This window comes from Emydura macquarii, unplaced genomic scaffold (genome assembly GCF_026122565.2).
Source record: "Emydura macquarii macquarii isolate MOO-44397 ecotype Brisbane River unplaced genomic scaffold, CSIRO-AGI_Emac_v2 contig_1348, whole genome shotgun sequence".
Taxonomy (NCBI): Eukaryota; Metazoa; Chordata; order Testudines; family Chelidae; genus Emydura; species Emydura macquarii.
The window spans coordinates 9,809,420-9,831,240 of NW_027131485.1; the positions used below are offsets into that span (position 1 = coordinate 9,809,420).

At 56.5% G+C, this 21,821-nt stretch overlaps 1 protein-coding gene across 1 annotated transcript; it reads right to left on the bottom strand.

Moving 5' to 3' along the window:
* Positions 1–5,151: 5,151 nt before the first annotated feature.
* Positions 5,152–21,528, bottom strand: LOC137155257 (glucagon receptor-like). Its single transcript, XM_067551462.1, has 13 exons — positions 21,454–21,528; positions 20,256–20,352; positions 18,698–18,805; positions 13,419–13,540; positions 12,631–12,737; positions 12,282–12,438; positions 11,175–11,334; positions 10,318–10,378; positions 9,082–9,151; positions 8,504–8,592; positions 6,860–6,998; positions 5,844–5,885; positions 5,152–5,340 (listed from the first exon to the last, which is right to left on the bottom strand). The coding sequence occupies exons 1-13, from the start codon at positions 21,526–21,528 to the stop codon at positions 5,152–5,154; spliced, it is 1,416 nt and encodes a 471-aa protein (XP_067407563.1).
* Positions 21,529–21,821: the final 293 nt, after the last annotated feature.

Here is a 21,821-nt window from a genome sequence, read left to right on the forward strand (position 1 = left end):
TTTTAAGCCACCACTTGAGCCTTCCCTATGCCAGGCTGACCACGGACATGCATGGCCCACAGAATAAGTTAGTCACCTCAGGGCTGCTCTGCCCTGCGCTTGGCTGCCATGGCCCATTAGGCCCATTAGAGCATCACTGTTTGGCCATGTTCCATACAAAGCAGCATAGAAAGAAAAGACTATGGGGCTCGCTAATCATTTGTCATTAAATCCAGCTCCACACCCCCCTCTCCCATAAGCTTGGCCCGTCACATACTTTTGTATGGGAGTGCTCCGTACTCATGCAAATAGTCTGACTTCAACAGGCCTCTCCAGGGGAGAGCTCTGGTAGGGTCAAGTCTTGGGGTTTGTCTACCCAGGGACATTGACCAGCGTAGCTACAGTGAAATAATTCTGCTCTATTTAGACTGGTCAGCGGCCCTGTGTAGACAAGCTGTCCTGCAGATGTCTTCATCAGCGTTCAGCAGTGAGACATGGCTGTGCTGGTGGTGGCACAGGCTTCCCCAGCTGCCCCCTGACTCTTGCTGTCTTGCAAAGAATGGGATTTTTCTTTGATCTGTTAAACAAAAGTCCAATCTCTTAGCATCAGCTGCAGCCCAGGGGCCAGTACCCACCCCCTGGGCTGGCTGGTGGGGCCTCTGGCTCATGGAGCTGCCAAACAGCGGGGCAGGAGCTGTTTGTTAAAAGGTGCTGAACTGTGCAATACTCTTATTAGAGAGACAAGCTGGGGCAGGGAATCTCTTGTACTGGACCAGCTTCTGTTAGTGAAAGAGACATGGCTCTGAGCCACCCCGAGCTCTTCCTTACCCATGCTGCCTTTCTACTATCCTGGGGTCACAGCACCTGCAAACAGCACCTGCAAACGCCACTCTTAGTGTCTGTTACTTTCGCAATCTCTCCCCTCCTCCCCCAGCGCACACTTCTATAGGGTACGTATTTGCCACTTGCTGCATACTAGCTCTAGCCAGATTCAGCCACATGTGGTGTGCAGGGCTGAGAGTTGACGTGGGGAGCAGGGCCTGACTCTACAAGGAAGCTTGTTGGCTAAATTGTGTTAACTCCTCTCAACCTGATCACGTTGGGCCATTCCCCTCTCGCTGTTTGTCCTTTGGCCTTTTCCCCTGTAAAGGCCTCTCGCGCCCCCGCTGTGGGACAGGAGCTGAGCATGTGGCAAAGTGCATTAGACATGGGTTTAAGGCAGCAGGGTCTGGGCATGCAAGGGCTGCTGGGGCCAGGATTTAGGCCTTGAGCCAAGCTAGTGCCCCTGGGCCTGATTCTCATCTCAGGCTGGTCCAAATCCCATGTCAGACTGTAATGGCTTTCACAAAACACTCACCCCAACATTTAGCCCCTCCAAGCAGAGATGATGCCAGGGAGAGTTGGCTTAAATCAAGAGTCTGTTTTTGAAGTGTCTCAACCTTCGTCTTTCTCTCCAGCCAAACCCAAAACCCTCTGATCACTACATTCAAGTCTGCACGCAGCTGTCCTACTCTGTGGGTATGAGGGTCCAGGCTGCCTGCTCATCTCATGTGGGCCAGTTCTGTCTGTGTGCCACACACCTTCCTGATTTCCTTTTGCCTAGCTGGGAGGGGCTGGCTGCCCGTACATTAGCTGATGTCAGTCTCTTTGGCTATTAGGACCCTGGCAGAGCATGGTGGTGGTTTTACAGAGGCTGAGCCCCATCCAAATGCTTCTGTGAAATTGGGAGGGAGGGGGCAATGCACTGAAAGCCGTTCCCCTTTCCGGCAGGCAGGACGTGCAGAGGGCTTCGGAAGACATGCAGACGCTGCAGCAGTGTGCTAGCATGGAGGAGAATCTGGCCAGCACCACAGCTGAGAAGCTGCCTGCTCTGATGGCCTGGGCTATGCTGAGTGAAATGTAAAGCCAAGGAAGAGCTGTGCTGTTTTTAATTCTTTGCAGGGGGATTAGTCGCTCTGAGGGGCAGAAGGGCTGGGTTTTCTACTGCTGCTCTTGTTAAGGAGAGAACACAGTGCTTGGTGCAGATGGAGGTTGGGGTGCCAGCATGAGCCCCAGGAGTGAAGCTGGGAACACCATCTCCTGAGAAATTAGCCCCTCCCACTCTTACCTGCTTGATTCATGTGTTCAACGTCCAGCTCCATCCCTGGAGCTGCTACCCCTTTCCCTGTATGCCCAGCTGGCTTGCCCCTCTGCTAGGCTTCCCCCCCCCCCCCCGCCCCCTTCCAGGCAGCAGAGAGCAGCATGGTTCCTTTGCTGAAAAAATAAACCTTTATTTACATGTGAAAAGATAAATGTGCAAAACGCTCTGCTCCTTCACAGCCTCGGTAAGCAGGGCAGAAGTGGCTCTCTAGCCTCGAACCCACTACGCTGGCTCCTTACTAGCCTGTAACATACCCAGAACAATCCCTTCCACCACACCCTGGAGGCGCTGCATTATCCAGCCCCCACAGAGCCCTGCAGCAGCTGGGGCACATAGACACTGCCTGCGACCAAGTGGTCACAGTGGCCACTTGCCAGGAGCCCAAGAGGCCACCTGGACCTAAATTGCATAAAATGAGAGAGATTGTGGCAACCTTCCTTCTCCCTGGGAGCCATGACCTGTTCTGCTGGAGATGGCACAGTGCCTGGGTGGAGCTGTGGTCCCTGCACCCCACACATCCTGGGCATGAGGGCAGCTGCGGGCTGCATTTTGGCTGCAGCCTCCCTGCTCGTAAAGCAGGGCTCAGAGCCAGAGGGGAGTAGTGCTGGCTGTTGTCAGCTGGCCAAGATACTGCTCTTTGTCCACCAGGAGACAGGAATGTGCAGCCATGTAAACAAAGGTCTGTGCTTCAGCTGCATGGGCCTGAGGCACCAGAGGGCGACACTGCCAGCCTGATTTACAGCAGGACACATGGGGTACAGGGTCTGGATGGCTCGGGGCTGTGAAGATGAAATGGGGCTCCAGTCACCTCTACAGCTCTTGCTCTACCAGCTGCATTCCGACTCAGCCCAGAAGCTGCGCCCAGGAGAGGGCCACGTAGTGATCTAGGTGAAATGCCTGGCCGGTCCCAGCCCACGTCCCAGCACCTAAATCAACATCACGAAAAGTTACCATTGGCTTCTCACCAGGGCCTGCCGGCAAGGACACATAAGACTGGCTGGGCTATGGAGACTGTGTTCCCAGGGGTCGCAGCGAGGAGCCCCCAGCCGGGGATGCACAGCAGATGGTGGACTCCAGCCCTGCCAATCTGGATTCAGGATGGCCCGAGGGGCGTGAGCTTGACTTCCTCTGCACACGTAGCAGCCTGTACAGCCCCAGCCGGTCCATTGCCACCTGGGCCGGAAGTAGAACAGATTGCAAACCCAACCCCTTGCTCAGCGAGCTCCAGAATCTCCCACCCTGCCGTGTTGTCAGTGGCAGAGTTCCTGACTGCAGAGGAGGGGCGAGCCCGCCCAAGGGTAGCAGACGGCCTCTTTATCCGTCCCAGACGAGCACTTTTCCTTCGCCGCAGTCATGGAAGAAAGAGAGCAGTGAGCGCTGGGCGGGGCAGAGAGGAAGCTTGCCCGGGGGTTAGGGCACTAGCCTAGGACTGGTGAGCAGAGGTCTGCTCGGGCCTAATTTTAAAGCTTGACCCAACCTGGCTTGATCCCAGCCCCTCTGAACCTGCCCCCAGCAGGTCGAGGGGCTGTCATAACTGATCCCATCGGCTTGCCAGGGTCTAGCGTAGTCGCTCCATGCAGTGTTAAGAGGCTGCCTGCCCCGAACCTGCACGTACAAGTTACACCTGCCCCGCACTCGACACTGGGGGGGGGGGTTGTGGCTCAGGGTACTAGTGTCTACGTTTGAGTGCCAGGTTCAATGCCCAGCTCTGCCCCCCGACTTCCTGCCTGCCCTTGGGTCAGTCTCATAATTCCTCTCTGGCCTCAGGTCTTCATCTGTAACAATGGTATGGCCACGCTCCCCCTGCTATGGGGTAAGTATACTAAAGAGGGTGAGGCGCTCAGAGGCTCTGGCGCTGGGGGCCAGCTCAGACAGTTTAGTTGTGGTGAGCTCGGCTGGGGCGAGGGGAGGCTCTGAAGAGGAGAAGAGCAGGCTGTTGGACAAGCTGGGCAGGGCGACAGGCAGGAGGGGAAGGCAGATGATAGCACTGGACTTGGATCTACCGGGGGGCTGGAGGAAGGGGGCTGAGAGCCAGGCCCCATGTGCTGAAGATGTTGGGATTATGCAGAGACATTGTCTGGGTTTCTGGGCTCCCACCTCCCCCAGAGGCCGACTTCACTGGGCTAGACCCGTCAACTGAGCTGTGTTTCGCCAGCCACCCTGCCTGCCCTGCCACTCAGCTATAAGACGTCACAGCCAGCCTGCTATTCCCGCGTGGGCCGGTATGACAGGCAGGTGCACCCGCAGTGGGGTTTCCTGGGGCTAAGCATACAGGCCTGTCCCAGTCCTGCAGCTTCTGAAACGTCCCCCTGGCTAACAGCTGGGGAGAGTAGCGACAGGTGAGGGAACGGGCTGCCCCGATTTACAGGGTGGAACTGCACCACCCTGGGTCAGCTGTGTCCAAGGGCTGCTTCCAAGTGTAGCCTAGTGCCAGGGCTTACAGCAGCATCTCAATGCGACACAGTCCAATGCTCCATCCCCGCTTGCTGAGGTTTGCGTGTCTTGCTCCTGCAGGGGACAGGCGGCAATGGTGTCAACGGGGAGGGGCTGGGTTCCTGGATGCAGCGCTGGCTGATGAACGTTGCATCCTGCAGAGGTAGATTTCAAGCACTGCACCAGGTCAGGTAGTAGAGGACACCAGCAGGAGTGAGGGGGCTGTATCCCTCACCCTCATGCCTTCAGTGCCCTGTTGTGCAGTGTAGCATAAACCGCAGGGTCCTATCTGAGGCCTGCTTGTGTCTTCTGAGGACATCTCCACGGCCTTGGCCCCTAGGAGCCTCAGCATTTTCTCTTCTGCTGCAGTGTGGCCCTGCAGGATCCCAGCTTCTCCTCAGCTAAGGCAGCACCTGCACCAGCACCCGCGGCTCTCAGATTCAGCTGTGCTTTGGAAACAGGCGCTTGGCCCTGCCAGGACCATCGTTCTCCATCCCTGGCTCGTGCTGCAATGGGCCCCTAGCCCTGCATGGCAGCTGGCACACAGACGATCCCAAAGGCCCTCCTTTGGAGAGGTGCGGTACTAGGCACCAGCCCCTTCAGAGCGTGGGAGCACGGCTGGCCGCTTGGCCTACTCTCTGAGCAATCGAGCTGCTGGTGGACCCTTTTCCTGTGGCTTTCCTAGGCAGGTGGCCCAGGGCTGGGCAGTGCAGCCGTCGCTGTGTGCAGCAGAGCGCGGGATGGTCGAGCTTCCACAGCTGCCATTTCTTCTTCATTTCTGACTTCACCTTGGAGGGAGAAAAAGAGGTTATGCATGGCTCTTCCCCTGCCCCGGCTGTGCAGTCTGGGGGTTCAGCCTGAGACAGAGCATTGCTTCTAGGAGCTGTAGTTTGGGTGGGGCCTCCCCTTTATATTAAACATGGGGGTGGCAGCAACAGGATACAGCTCTCGGCTCCTGGCATGGTGGCCCTGGAATGCAGAGGGGTTGGGAGCCATGAAACAAGGCAGCCCATACCCAGCTAGGATGGACGCACCCAATAAAAGCCGTTCTTTAGCGTGACACAGTGTTAGTAGAATCAGAGGCTCCTACCCCCCCGCCGGAGACCCAGTGGTGCACATTCTCTGTGCTTTGGGGCACAGCAAATCAGCAGCAGCTTGGCAGTGAATTAAGGGGGAGAGAAACCCAGAGCTGGGCTACAGAGCAGAGCTCAGGGGTAAAGCCCCAACTGCTGGTGGTTGCAGGGCCGGAGAGCAACCCCACAGCAGGGAACAGGACAAAAAGGACCCCTACCTCTTTATTGGCAAAGCAGTACAGCACAGCGACCAGGAAACCCTGCGGAGAGAGCACAGGGGTGAGCCGGGCAGCACCAAGCGCCTCCTCCCCCTTCAAACCCCGCCTGGCTCTGCCAGGCCCTGGCAGCTGCTGTTCAGGGGGTCCCACAAGGCCAGCTGCCGGGACGCAGTACGCCCAGCTACTCCAGCTGGCTTCAACGAGAGGGGAAAACTCTCCCATGCTGTGCTGCAGCGGCAACCCGTGCCGCCGTGCTCACCTATGTCACGATCCCCCCAGCCAGCCCTGATGCAGCGTTACCACAGGGCTCAGCCCTTGGCCAAGACACGTGACACCCATCTGCGTTCCTCAGCGATGGAGTGGGGGAAGGATTTGGAGATCATTTTCCAGTTCTAGAGCCCCCTGGCTTGGGCATTGCATGGCCGTGGCAGGCACAGATGGGTAATCTCCCTCCATTTGATGTGGTGGTAATTGGCAGCCCAGCCGGGCACATACACCACTCTAACGGGGCAAGGACACGCCTCTTATTTCAAGACTGCTCCAGGCGATGGGATGAGGCAGGGAGAGCCCAGGAGTGCCAGGCCAGCCACGCAGGGCAGTGACATGCACAAATCCCAGGCGATGGGCTGAGCGGAGGCAGCTGGAGCTGAACAGAATGCGGCACAGCGCCCAGCATTTCAGCTGCCGGCCACCAATTTGCACCTCGTGGCGGCTGGGAACAGCTCCGCAGGGGCCATTGGTCTAAGGCACGGCCCAGCCTGCCTGCAGCCCAAGGAAGGCACGTGACTGTGGGTCCTGGGGCTCTGAGGAGAGCCCAGCTCGACTCCCCACTGCCCCCCAGCACCAGCAATGAGGCCAGGGAGCTAGAAGGACTGACGGGCTAACGTGGACAGACTGGAGGGGAAAGGGCCATGCTTCCCAGTGGGTGATGGTGGCACAAGGTAGTGGGAGGGGGGAGGAGGGCAGGCTTTCTGCTCCTGCCTGCTGCAGGCTGTGCTCCAGCGCGCCCAGCTCACCTGGAAAGAGTTGAGGAAGAGCGTGAAGAAGACTTTGATGTAGCGCAGGACGCCCGTGGTCTGCTCATCCGTGGCAAAGATGAAGACCACCTCGTGGATCCCGAAGAGAGGGATGAGGGTCAGTGTGGCCTTGGCCAGCCTGAAAGAGGATGAGATCCCCTCCCCCAGTTCATATGAAAGGGACGGGGGCCCTGTGTTCAGAGGGGCAGGTGTGAGGGGAGGTGAGGAGAGGTACGGGAACATCTGTAGTGAGGGGCAGAGGGGCAGCTAGATGGAGTTCTAGTCCCAGATGTGCCAAAAGGCCTGGGGTCTCCCGAGGGGTAACAGCTGCCTGCCCTGCGTGGGTGTGGGGAGGGGTCACAAGCTCCCAGCTGTGCGGTGCTTTGGAGCTGGGGAGCATTACAGGCCGGTGGCTGCGGAGAGGCGGCTGTGGGCGAGCAGGCTGCTGGCCTGGGAGCAGCCTGGTGAGGGGCTGGAAGGGTTCCAGGGAGGGGGCTGCCCTGGATGAAATGGGAGACGATGTCCTTCCAGCCTTGAGAGGCCAGTGAGCCCACCCACCCAAACGCCACCATTGAGCCTACCCGTGAGGGCACCAGGTCCCAGCATGCCGTTCAGCCAGGCTGCTCGGCGGGGGATGGAGCACGGCATGCTGGGACTGGTGCTCGCCACGAGCAATGGTGATTGCAACGTGTGCCACATAGCACCAGTGACGCAGGAGCCCATGGGCCAGGCCCCCACAGTGATAACGAGACCCTCAGGCCAGGCCAGTGGGCTGCACAGCTTTGGCATCCTGGCCTGGAGGCTGGGGGCCAGCTCCACACCAGGCCTGGACCTGGGCAGGCTGGGCAGGGGAGGGGCAGTGCTTCATTTGTGCCAGGGCAGAGCCCCAGTACCTCTGGGCCTGGCAGTTCATAGCCCCGGCACCTACCCCCGGCATCTCCGGGCTTGCTGCATCAGTTACGAATGTAGAAAAATCGCTTGAGCCCCAGCACCACTTTCATTACAAATTCAGCTCTGGGGAGCGGGGTGTTAAGAGGCCTGTGATACACAGGAGCTCAGACTGGATGATGTGGGGGCCCTGTCTGGCCTTGAAGTCTATGACTCTAAATGTGCTGTAGTACGTGTCATTCTACCTAGACTTGCACACTCGGGGAACCTGCACTAACAGCCCCTTGTTAACACAACCTGTCGTCATCTCAGTCCAATTTGCATGACAGTGCGTTATGCAGCCAGGGTACATCTACGCTGCATCGTAAACCCGAGCTTGAGCCCACACCCCCCTACTGTCCACACACAAATCTGTCTGACTCAGCGAGCACTCAAGCCCTGGATCCCACCCGGGATGAGCCTGCACCTCACAGGGTGGGGTCCATGCCCTGCCATTTTGCAGTGTGGCTGCAACTCAAGCCGCAGATCTGACTCCAGTGGTCTGTGTAGTGCGGTGTGGACATGTTAGCATAGCTGCAAACCACTGTAAACCCAGGCTTACAGTGCAGTGTGGATACAAGCGTGGGTCATGTCCACGTGTGTGGATCCCACAGACCCAGGTTTCCCATGCAGGGTAGCTAGATCCCGACTGGCCGGGTGCCAGGCCCCCATTTGGAAGTCACTCCCAGCAGGTGTACACAGACAGACATTGCTCACCGGAGCTTGTAGTCTGCGTAGCCTTTCTGGTTCGCACGCAGCTTGGCCAAGATCACCTTGAGAATCCGCATGAAGATCAGCAGGTTGATCTGGGGGAGAGGACGTGGAGGGTTACCATTCACCCATGAGCCCAGTGTGTTGCCGTGGGCCAGCCGCTCTGGGTACGTGACCTGAGTACCCCCCAATATCCATCATGGGGCTCAACATAATGTATATTAATCAGAGGGGCTAAATTGAGTTAGTTACTTGGTGGGGATGAGTCTCCTTTCTTTGCCACCCCTAGTGGTTAGACAAGGGGACTGCAAGCCAGGAGGTATAGGTGCTTGTTCCTGACTGGCTGAGTGTCCCCCCCAGTGCCTCAGTTTCCCCAGCTGTTCAGTGGCAGAATGATGCTGAGCACCCTTCCAGGACAGTGGACCAGGGATGATGATTTCTATGGCAGGAGCTGTTCCCAGGAGCTGCTGCTATCAGCCTCTGAGCTGAGCCAGACTCAGTGACTGCAGGAGACAAGCTGCTGATATCTTAAAGGCACGGTGCCTTGTGCATGACCCCCGATCACAGGCTCTGAGATCACCTACCAGGGACGCCAGCAGGATGGGGATCCGGATGATCCACCAATAGGCCATGTTCTCATTCAGAGCCCAGCACCTTCGGCACAAGAGAGGCAGGCTGTTAAACATGGGAGAGCCAGTGGGCAGGAGAGTCATGTTTCATCAACACAGGAGTCCTGGGGGTGCCACCGCTAGAGCGGGGCAAGGGGAAAATGCTGCTACTGGCTCACTGGGACGTCCCATCCCCTTGGAAAGAGGCTCCACCCCTGAGCTAGGACAGGCCATTGGCACCAAGGCCCCAGAATGGCTATTGCCAGGTGTGCCAGCCTGCCTGCTTTCCAAGGGTTTGAATCATCCTCAATCTCCCTCCCTCCCTCCCCCCCCCCCCCCCGTTCTCCTCCCCCGAGACCCCTCAGCCCTTCCACTGCCAGCCTAGGCCAGGATGTGGCCTGCAGGAGCCTGGCATGCTGTGGGCTAGTGAAAGACAATCTCTGCCCCTTACCCCCACGCTTGCTGCATCTCACCCCTGAAGTGCTGCAGCGGGAGCTCGGAAGGCGAAGCCTGGGCTCTTCTGTTCTTCCCATCAGACCGGAGGCTCGCTCCAGGGCCAGGCACAGAGACTCCATGTTCTCCGTCTGCGGCCGTGCTGTCACTGGAGCCCAGAATTCCCACCCTGGGCCCGCGGAGCCAGGCTTTGCTGGCTCCTGCATTCCCTGATGACGGGAGCCCGCTAGCACCATGAGGCAGCCCATGAGTGCCACACTCCACCACCTGCTGCCGACGGGCCGGAGAGGGGCTCGTTTTCATGTCTCCTTCTAACGTTTTTGGCTGGGCTATTGTGGCTGAGAGCTTATCCCAAATGGCTCAAGGGACTGGCAGGTGGAGCCGCTCACCTCCAGGGTTTAGTCCTAGGGGCCCAGGTCTGCAGTGACCACCCCCGTTTGGTGGCCTGTGGGAAATCAGCTCGATGGGTCTTTGGCCTGTTCCCACTGTGCAGAGACCGTCCCACAAAGCACCTCCAAGCACAGCTTTATTAACCACCTCGCCGCACTGACCGCGCCCCAGAGGCTGAGTTCCTCCCTTGCCCCTACGGGTGTCACTCCAGGCCCGGAGGAATCGGATGCCTCTCTCCCCAGCTGTCAATGCACGTTGGTTTCAGTGGCAGAGCTCTCCCTGCCCTTCCCAGGGCTGCTCCGTACTAGGGGTTAGGACGCAGGCACCGCAAAGCATGGAGCTCCTCGCTCCACTCCCCACCATACTTACTCTGTGTTCTCCTTCAGGTACTTGGCTGCCAGCCACGGCACCACGAACACCACGGGGGTTCCTGCAAGTCACACAGCAAACCCTGTGAAGACCAAGCACCTGCCTGAGCTGAGACGGCAGCTCTCACAAACCAAGGGAGTGTCCTTCCCCTCCCCCTGGGGGATTCTCGCACCCCCCGCAATCCAGGTCCTGCCCCTGCCCTCCGGGGGATTCTCGCCCCAGGGGGACGGAGGTCTGGCCACAGCCTGGACTCTCCATTTTCCCCAGCTAGCGAGGGTGTCCTGTGTCATGCATGCACCACTCGGGGACACCACTCATCCACGTCACCCATGAAGCAGTTAGCCTGGCCGGTGTGCCGCTAGTGGCTGTGTGCAGCAATCCCGCTTTAGGGGCGTGAGCTGCCGGATGAGGGGCCCACAGAGCTGAATGGAAGCCACTTGGGTGTCAGTCCGTTGTCACGTCGCCCAGGTGGGGAACCTGGTGGCTACGCGCCCCCTTGGCCAAGACTCTGCCCTCTTGGCGCTTCCCCCCATCGCACTGCGCTCGCCGACACGTTCTCTGTAATTCTAGTATCTGCTTCAGCAAACTCCATACGCATGTACTCCAGGCCCACCCCCAGGCCCACGCCCGCCCCCTCAGGCCCTTGACCCACACCCACCTCCACAGGCCCACCCACATGTGCTACCTGACCACACCACAGGCACTCGCCCACCCATGCCACATGCATCCCCACACCTACCCACACCTCACACACACACCCCTCACCACTCTGCCTACTCGTGGGTCTCCCCCCCACGTGCACACCCAGGCCACCTGCCCGGGCCCGCGTTCCCAGTGGCTCCCGCTCTCCTCCTCACCCCAGCCTAGGTACAGGTAGAGCGTGTAGTAGTTCTTCTCGGAAAACACCGCTCCAATCAGAAGCTTGTAGAGGTAGACGGCTTCCACCAGAAACCAGTAGTGATTGGCCAGAATGCAGTATTGCATCACCACTTGAGCCACCCGGCAGCCAACTGCAGCCTGCGAAGAGGAGCCACAGAGAGAGAGAGAGAGAAAGTGACTGTGCAGGAAGAGGCGCCTAGGACGCTCCAGACTGGGACTAGAAGTGCAGCCAGTGCTATGGGGTACGCCTAGAGCACGGTCCATTCCCACTAGGGAGTCTACATTAACCAGCACAGCCTGCGCCGCCCCGGATCTGCTCCACATGACGCCAAGCACGTGACGCCGGGAGATCCAGGCCCCATCATCCCACCGCACTGCTCCCGTCCTCCCCCGCCGTTCTCTTCTGGAGACCTTAACATCCAGGGCTTCATCTCCTGGGGTATAGTGCCCCACTCTCCTCCCATTAGAGAAACTGTTAGGCAGGCTACTGAGGAGAGATGGGAGAGCAAGCACAGCGGGTCTCGCCTCAGCCAGCAGGGGAGATGTCATTGGTCGGCTCAGTCATAGGGCATGGGAAGCATTTGCAGGGGCAGCAGGTAGTTGGTTAATAACAACTCGTTCTATGGCACTTTTCATCAGCGGATCAAAGCGCTTCACTGGGGAGGGGTGTCACTGTCATGATCCCATTTTACAGATGGGGAAACTGAGGCACATAAAGGGGATGCAGTTTGCCCAAGATCACTCATCAGCAGAACCTGGGTCTCCTGAGTGCTAGTCCAGTGCGCCAGCCACTGGACCCCCCAGCCCTGAGGAAGGGACTCATGAACTCTGGACGTGGCAGGTCAGTGTAGGGGGAGCTGATTTCCCGTTTTGTGTGTGGAGTCTGCAATGGACTGCGTTACCCCAAGACACCCAACTCCAGTCAACGTAAGGTTAACCCCCAGTCAAGCCTCCCCGCCCAGTTGTCGGGGTGTGGCCCTGGGGCACAGCAGGTAGCCCCATCACTAGCCAGGCCATGGGGTGCAGGCCCCGGCAGTTAGATTCCACCCCCACCCAAGGAGGACTTGGTTTGTTGGGGTGCTTGCCTCATTGCTCAGCAGCGCTTCCCAGTCAGAGACCTGGAGGATTTCCATGCCCCATCGCTTCTCCAGCAGTGCATCCTTGACGATCACGGAGATGGCCCGGAGCCCAAAGGAGGCAAAGAGGTTTGCGTGGATGTAGTTCCGGGTGCAGCGGAGTTTCCTGGGCCCAGGGAGAGAGACGGCTTTCAGTGCTGGGGAGCTGAGCAAAACGAAGGTGCTCCCTCCCCGAGAAAGGGCTGTGCCCAGCACAGGGGCTGTCCCTCCCCTCCCTCCAGTCCCGCTGGAGAGCCCCTGCATGCGCCCCGCTGATGCAGCATGCCCAGCGCGCCGGCGCCCCAGGCTCGGGCCCTACCTGAAGACCGTGAGGATGAGCAGGGCGGAGACCAGCGCCAGGAGCGAGAGTGAGTATCCCACCGTGTAGAGCACCTTGAAACTCACCATCAGCCGGCGGGCCCCTTCCTGGCATGGGCAAAGGGAACCGGTGAGGCAGACAGCCAGTTCTGCCAGCCCGCACTCCGCGCGCCCGTCGGGGGATGCGCTGCCCTGCGAAGCTGAGCCCCGTGGGGTGGCCCCAGCTCAGCCATGCCCTCACGCCCTATCCACCCCAGGGAGCAGAGTCCTGAACTGCCCGGCCTGGCAAGGGCCCCGACAAGCGGCACTGAGGGGCTCAGGGGGAAACGGTGACCAGTGCTCCACCCAGCCAGACAATGGATTAGTCGGGGAGGGAAGAACGGGGGGTGGGGAGGTCAGCACCCTGAGAAGGGAGAGGCAGCGTGTACCCGTGACTGAGCAGAGATGGGGAGGGGAGGGAGCAGTGCTTATATTGAACTCTATTTCTGAGTGGTCTCCTCCCCCTGCTGTATGTTATAACATGCCCTTCCCCTTCCCCTCCCCCATCCGTTATAACACACCCATATCCACTCCTCTCCTCCTGTGCATTATTACACCTCCCCACCCTCGCTGCCCTCTCTCTTGTTTCAGCTCCTGTGACCCTCATTCCCCAACATCCTCCAACACCAACACTCCTCCCAGCCCACTGGCAGTCTGGCTGGGCCCCAGCACGTGCCCCTGCTATATCAGGGACAGGCACTGGCGTGGACAGAGCCAGGGGCATCCCCCCGTCAGGCGCAGCCTCTTCACCTCTTCCATGGTGGACTCCATCTCCTCCTCGCACTGGGAATAGTCTCTCCACGGCTGCGTGCCATTCACCATCAGCCACTGCCCGTCTGGCCCACACTTGCGGCTCACGAGCCCATGTTTCACTGCAGACACAGAGCGCCCCAGGGTCACCGTTGAGGCTGACTGCCTTCCCTTGGGTCCCCCTTCAGACAAGCCTTATCCCCGGGACTCCCCAGAACTGGTAATCCTGGGGACTGTTATAATGTGTACAATGAAGCAGCCTCTAAGGGGTGTATGTTTGCAGTGCTGTTGTAGCCGTGTTGATCCCAGGATATGAGAGAGACAAGGGGGGCGAGGGAATATCTTTTACTGGACCAACTTCTGTTGGTGGAAGGAAATATGTGGCTATTCTAGGGTTGTGCTGTGCGTTGTTGGCAACTGTGGAGGGTCTGTGGAGCTATTGCCAAGATACATGCATGTTGCCTGAGTAAAGAGACTGTTAATACACAAGGTAGTTGGGACTAGTTCACCATTTAATCCGCAAACTTGGGCAGAATTCCGCAAAATATCTTATTTTTTCACTGCTAATGGAAGGTGAAGGTAAGCAGAAAGCTGTCACACTCAGCAGTGTAGAGGCCAAGACTTAAAATTTAATAAGAAGCCTGTTAACCCCTGAAAAGCCCGGAGATAAAACTTTTGATGAACTAATCAAATCTGCTAAAGAACCATTTCAATCCAACAGCTAGTGAAACAGGAGAACAATTTAGGTTTAATGCTCGGTCAAAGAAATCGGGGGGGAGAGTAGAAGAATTTGTGGCAGAACTGAGGAAGCTCCCTCAAGCTTGTAATTATGGTGCAAGTCTGACACAAATGCCAAGAGACAGATTAATTTGTGGCATTAATGATGACAAAATGCAAAGGAGATTACTGTCTGAACCACAGTTAACATTTGAGGCAGCTCTGAAATCCGCCCAGGCTATGGAATCTGCAAATAAAACCATATAGGATTTACCAACACAAGCCACAGGAGCCTGGGGAGATGGAAATAGCATGCAGGAAACACAAGGTACTGTGTATAAAATTGCCAGGCACCATGGGAAACCAATCCAATCAGCTAGTAAAGAGTGTTATCATTGTGGAGGCAAACACACCCCAATGGTCTGCAGATCTAAACATGAAACATGTCACATTTACAGATTGACTAGGCACGTTAGAAGAGTGCCAAAATAAAACCAAGCAAGCAGATGCATAAAACCATGATTAAAAGCCATGGTACCTTTCGTGTACTGGAGAAGGAAAGTAATGAAAAAGAGGAGAAAGTGGCTTATACTATCTATAGTATAACAAACAAATATTCCTAAAGTAGGTCCCATTCATATTGGACTGACGGTAAGTGAAAAAAACGTACAATTTGAGCTCAACACGGGGATGCAGCATGACTCCTGTGAGCCAAGAAGCATATGAGACCTTGTGGAAAGATAGCAAACCCGCTCCAGTGCAGAAATGTAGGATCAAACTAAACACCGGAAAAGCAATAAAGATACCAGGAGTCACCAAAGCAAAGGTTTCCTACTAGAGCCAAGTAAAGCATCCACCATTGCAAGTGGATGCGGGCGCTGGCCCTAAGTTACTCGATAGAGGATGGTTGGCTGACCGTTCACTGGACTGGAAGGGAAAAGTGCATCACCTGAAATCAGAAGACGATCTAGTTCTGGAAACTGTTTTAAATATATCTAAGGAGGCATTTAAAGATGAACAGGGCACTTTCAAAGGGGCTACTGCTAAAATCTACATTAATCCAAACGTCACACCTTGTTATTTCAAACCCAGCTCTGTACCCTCTGTTATGAAACAAAATGTTGAACCTGTTCTTCATCTGTGTGGCATTTGAAAAGCAACAGACTGGGATTCTAATTGAATCTGGAGATTTGAAAGCCACTCTAATGCTTTGAGGTAGGTAGGTGGGTCCCCTTGTGCCACCACCATAAATGGGAATAGGGCAGGTATCCGTGATGTGTTGCGTGGGTTGTACCTTGCCACAGTTACAATTTGGTGATTCTTTGATTTTCCCTTAGTCTTCCATTAGGGAAGTGCACAGACTTGGCAGCGGATCGGAAGACAGACAATTCTCTGGGACTTCGATGCTATGGAAAGAGAGGACTCTAGTGACCTGGCCAGAGGGCCGAGTCATGAAGAGGCAGCACCTCCAGAGAGAGATCGCAGAGGGAGCCAGTAATGGAAGGGGGCCACCAGACCGGATGAGAACTAATCCCCCACGTGTAGCCACAAGGAGGCGCCATAGCAGCGAGTGTAGCCCATGATGGGCAGTATACCTGGATGGATACTAACCACATGTACTACAGACACAGGATATTTCCAAAAGTTAGCAGAAGTGTTAAACAGGCTAAAGAAAGCAGGTCTGTGCCTAAAACAGGATAAGTTTTCCTTCCTGGCACATGAAGTGATATCAAGTGGATGCCCAGGGACTACACCCAGTGAGAGAGAAAGTCAAAGCAATTCAGGATGCCGCTGAATTTAGAAATATTTCAGACCTGCAGACCTCAAAAGTTCTGGTCCATTATCAAGCTGCCAAAGAACTGTTCTGGACTTGTGATGCATCTCTTTATAGAACTGGAACTGTTTTAGTTCACCAGATGGCAGATGGATCAGAGCAACCGATTGTATTTGTATCCCAGATTCTCTCTTCTGCTGAACATAATTCCTCACAGCTAGATCGAGACGGATTAGCTATTATCTTTGGGATATAGAAGTTTCACGAATACATGAGGGCATAGCGTTACACTTTGCACCAATCACAACCCCCTGACCTCAGTGTTTAATGAGACAAAGGCTGTCCCAAAAATGGCATCACCAGAATGCAGAGGTGGGCAGTGACATTAAGAGCCTATGAATATTCTATTTCGTACAAAGCTGTTAAGAAGTTGGAAATGCAGATTTAGGAAGCAGAGATTTAGGAGGCAAAACAGCATTCAACATGTTACATTGGCACCTCAGCATCCATCCTCACATAGGTTATCTGAATGGGCAATTCAGCCATTTAAAAAGGGTATTAAAAGAATAGCTGGAAGTACTATAGATATGAGAGTTTCTCGTTACCTGTTTAATTGTCAGATAATACAGCAGTCTACCACAGGCCTGCCCCAGCGGAGATGTCAATGGGAAAGAAACTAAAGCTAAAGTTGGACCTTATGCATCCATACTTAGTGGGAAAAATGCAGCAAAAACAAGAGAAGCAAAAGCAGCAACATGACAAATATGCTAAAAACATGTTTTACTGCTGAAGAAGTTCTTTATGCTAAAAACTTTGTCCGAGCTGGATGCCAGCTACCATTCAAGATGTTACAGGGCCAGAGTCCTACCCAGTAACTCCAGCTGGGTGGCACAATTATGTGCCAACATGTGGATCAGCTGAGAAAAAGCAAGTGTGGAGGGGAAGCCGCCAGACACAATATCAACTGTTACAGACAGACCTCGTGAACAGACTGTTGAAGAATCGCAGAATGACCAGTCTATGCCAAAAGTGGTTCCTGAAAATGCAACGCTGATGATGGAATCACCTTCTGCAGAGGTTGAATTGAAAGTGTTCTATATGGGAGAAACATCCTCCTACCCGTTTAAAAGATTACACAGTGTAAGAGTGACTGAGTGCCTCTTTACTTCTGATTACTGTTATTTGCGATCTGAAATGCATTACTAGATATTCTTATTGGCTTTGGAAGTTGTGAAGTGAATACTTAACAGGGAAGAAAGGTGATGATGTGTATAATAAGCCAGCCACTAGCGAGAGTAGGCCAATAGTTAAACAAGGAAACGTGAGGTTGTTCTAATCATTGAATCATAGAAGATTAGGGTTGGAAGGGACCTCAAGAGGTCATCTAGTCCAACCCCCTGCTCAAAGCAGGACCAACCCAAACTAAATCATCCCAGCTAGGGCTTTGTCAAGCCAGGCCTTAAAAACCTAAGATGGAGACTCCACCACCTCCCTAGGTAACCCATTCCAGTGCTTCACCACCCTCCTAGTGAAAAAGCCTTTTCTAATATCCAGCCTAGATCTCCCCCATTGCAACGTGAGACCATTGCTCCTTGTTCTGTCATCTGCCACCATTGAGAACAGCCTAGCTCCATCCTCCCTGGCACCCCTAAGGTTGTCATGTGTTGTTAGCTACTGAGGAAGAATGTGGGGTGATGGAGCTATTGCTGGGTTGTGTGTATTACCTGAATAAAAAAATCTGTTCATAATCAAAGAAGTTGGGGTACATTTGGTTTAAGCTGCCACAGGGACACCTTCTATTTGGGCCTATGGCTGGCTCCGTTTGTAGCCAACCCCCCTACAGTGATGAGGGAGCCCAAAAGGAATGACATCACCACCCCAACATTCTGATGCTTCTCTCAGCCTTGCATCGACGAGCCCCACATGGCTCTGTAAGATCAGGCCTCAAGGCCAGGCTTGTCCTCTGAAACCCTTAGAGTCAGGCGAGGAGTGTCCCCGCAACAGCCTCTCACTGTATATTGGCTGCCCCTCCTGGCTCCAGCGGCAGAGGAAGAGATGCCGGACAGCGGCAGAGGAGTTACCCTGCATTGGGGGCTCAGCAAAGGACCTGTTTGCGGAGACATTTGGGCTGCAGAGGCAGGTGGAGTCTCCCGTTTCCAAGCTGCTCTCCCGTCCCTCGCAGACTTACCCTGGGGGGCCGTGCAGGCTGTCAGGCCATCGCTTGCAACTGCAGCTGCTTGGGTTGGGTTAGTGGCCCACGGAGACGGCAGAGATCCGTGGGGCAAGCTGACCCAAGTGGAGGGAGTGCTCCTCCTACCCCATGGGGGGGGGAATGATGGGCCTCCCTCCCATATGCAGATACAGTGAAAAGGCACCTCTGCATGTGAGCCTGCAGCCCCACGTCAGTATGACCCATCCCCAGTAGTCCACTGCACCCTGAGTGCCCCCACAGAGGTGCCAGGGGCCTGATACTAACCCCTTGTGCAGTCACTCACCCCGTGCACCGGAGTGCACAGGGGGAGTTGGAGACCTGGGGTCTGGTCGTGTTTCACACCCACTCTGCACAGGGGTGAATGGTGCCCTGAGGTGTGCAAGGCCCAGAGCAGTTAGAGCAAAGGGATTCCCAGGGTGCTACTCCCAGCCCTGCTGCTGACTCGCTGGGAGACCCTGGGCAAGTCAGCTCCCTGCGGTATGCCTCAGTTTCCCCCTCTCTACCATGGAAATGGTTGTGACCCCTCCCCGGGAGCGCTCAGAGTCCAGGCTGTAGAGCAGCCCCGGTTGTCATTACCTTTCTCGAACCATGGCAGGTAGAAAGGGCAGGAAACGTTGATGGTGCTGCCTGGGCTGCCGTCTGGCCAGCAGGTGTACATGTCGAACGTCCGATTGCAGTAGAGCCCTTCGAAGGACAAAGGCAAAGCTCAGGAGGGGAGGGGCCAGCAGCCTGCACTGTGCCTGGACTGCGGCATCCCTGCCGTCTCCTAAGGCAGGCCTTGCAAACAGCCTGGCCCAGGGAACTGCCGGTCATGCCTGTCAGCTGAGAGCCTTCCTCATTCCCCACCCCAGACGCACAGGGGGCTGGACCTCTCCCTTGCACCCCACAGCCATCCCATCCAGTAGCTGCTGCTCTCAGCGAGGGCCTGATCCCGAGACCTGGGCCTGACTCGAGCCCTGACGTCCCTGGGCTTGGACTCAGGCCCTCTTGGCAGGGGTGGACTCAGCATTAAACTGTGAGCTTCAGTGACGATATCCACGCTCCTCAGGAACCTGCCCTCCTTTGATTGCAAGCTGCTCGGGGCAGGGGCCGTCTGTGCAGGGCCTAGCACTGTGGGACCCTGACCTCTGACTGGGACACCACAGCAATACAAATAATAAATTCCACCGATGCCCAGAGTCCTGCCCGCCCTCGCACTAAGCCTGGGACCTTGGCCGTCCGAGTGCTGGCTGTCAGCCAGGACCCTGGAGAGGATTTCCCAGGAAGCAGGCAGCCCAGCTGGGTCGTCGCGTGGAGCCCTGCACCATGCCATAGGATCTGCTTCTTCACAGCACCCAGAGCTCCTGGCCCACCCTCTGGGGAGCACGCCACCCGCCACCCACCGTGCCAAGGAACTCTCTACAAACCTCTCTGCTTCTCCTCTCTGCCTTTGCTGAAACAGGCTCTGTCTCCCCTCACCCTTCCTCTGCACCTCAGACTCACAGCTCGTTTCCCCAGTACCGCAATGAGTCCATGGTGGCAAATGCCTTCCAAGCTGAGCGGATGCTGCCTGGGATGGCACAGATTGGGGGCTGAAATTAGCTAATGGGGGGTGGGTATCACCCTGGCCCCCCACCAATGGGGGGATCAGCCGTAGTTGCCACAGCAGCAGGTGCCAGTGCTGGCTGGGGAGCGGAAGGGCCATGAGGAAGGCAGGAAGTTTCTGCTGCTACCCACAATCAGCACTGTGTGGGGTGCTATTAATTAGCCATTGGGGGAGCCTCTGACAGGTGTGGGAGGCCGAGTTGCAGGGACTGTCGTGTCATGGGACGTCCCCAGTCCTAGCCTCCATCCCAGGAAAGGACTGGCCTAGGGGAGGAGTGTGTCTGTCCCCACACTGGGAAAAGTGCAGGCATGCTCTGAGTGTCTCAGCTCCAACCCGTCCGGGCACAGCCCCCCAGCCCAAGATTTCGCTGCGGCCATTGCTGGTCTAAGCTGAGCACACCCTGGTGTCGAAAGCTGAGCCTTGCACCCCTTCACACCCCCAGAGGGAGGGAACGTGGCCCATAGGCAATAAATCCACTCCACTTCAATATGGTCTCCAAACCTTAGACACACCAGGACCTCCCAGCACTGCCCCTGCAGGCTGCCCTACCTGTGGGGTACGGGTCATTTGCCAGCTTCTTCAAGCACTCGTCCCGGTATCTCATCCACTCCTCGAAGGTCTTCTCCAGAACCTTCGCGCCGCAGTGCTGGGAGGAGAGATCTCAGGTCAGAGCCTCGTGCCCGACCTGGGTGCAGGGGGATCTAAACCGCAGCCCCGTCCCACTCGCTGGGCCAGATCGGAGTCCAGCACAAGGCATGGCTAGAGCTGTGGGTCGGGTCCAGGGTTGGAGTAGCAGGAGGTGTGGGTCAAGGATTGAGGGGCACCGGCAGAGCTGTGTACTAGGTCACCCTGAGAGCATTAACGATGGCAGCGGACATCTGCTCAAGTGTTCACATAACAGGCCTACTCTGCCCTGAGCACCATTAGCATCTCTCCAGCCCTGGGCCCACCCCAGTGCTAGCGCTGCGGGAGATCCCGTGCAGAGCCGGCATGACTGGAGAGTGACCACGCTGTCGCTTGTGGAGCGGCGCTGGGTCTACTGCAATGGCAGGCACATTCCCTCCCACGCTCTGGGCAGATGCAGCCCCTGGGCCAAGGTTGCCCTGGGGTAACCATTGCTCCACGGGCTCCCATAGAGTGACGCTAGGCATGAACGTGGCCCACAGCACCATGGTCTAGACGCTGGGGACCGGGCGTTCTCAGTGGAGGGGCCCCGGCTCTGGAACTTGCTTCCCGCCCTGTGGTCAGACGCTGCCCCAGTCTGCTGAGCTTCATGCTACATGCAGTGGCTGGGCCTGGATCGCCCCTGGATTAACTAGTTGTGAGCTGGGCTAGGGGCTGTTGCGGAGAGGGGCTGGGGAAGCCTCTTCAGAACAGAACAATAATTGAGAGCGGAGTCATAGATTCCCAGGCCAGAGGGGGCCACTGTGATCATCTCGTCTGACCTCCTGCATCGCATGGGCCTAGCACTGCCCCACAATAATCCCTTTCCACTAGGGCAGGTCTGTGTAAAAATTACCCAACCCTGATTTAACAGTTGCCAGCGATTCAGAATCTACCACAACCCTGGGGAAATTGTTCCCCTCCCTGTTAAACATTTGCATAGAGTCAGCTGGAAAGAAGAGGTCCCTGGAAACCCCTGCCTGGCTCCCCAGAGGGGCTGCCCCTGGCAGGAGGGGCTGAAGCTCATGGGTGGGGAGAATCCCAGCTTTGGGACCATGAGTCCTGGCAAATGAAGCCCCCTTACCTGCGTGGAGGAGAGGAGACACATCCAGGCAAGATGAACAAGCCTCCGGCTATAGAAGGAGAACACGGCCCTCATGGCTATCTGCTGGAGTCTGGGGGGCAGAGACCAGCCACTGGCCCCAGGCGTGAGGGTCACTAAGCCGAGCCGGGGGCCCCAGGCGTCTGGAAGAGAGACGGAAGGTGAATATGAGCAATCGCTTTGCCACGGACTCGCGAGAGCATGCAGCTTGTTTGCAGCGTGGCCGCAACTGCACTTCACCCCTTGGGCCTCGTCTTCCTCCCTGTGCCATGGCTGGAGGAGCGCAGAGCCTTCCTGTTATACATACCAGGGGGGCTAACCACTGCCGCAGAGACGCTGAGACCAGCCAG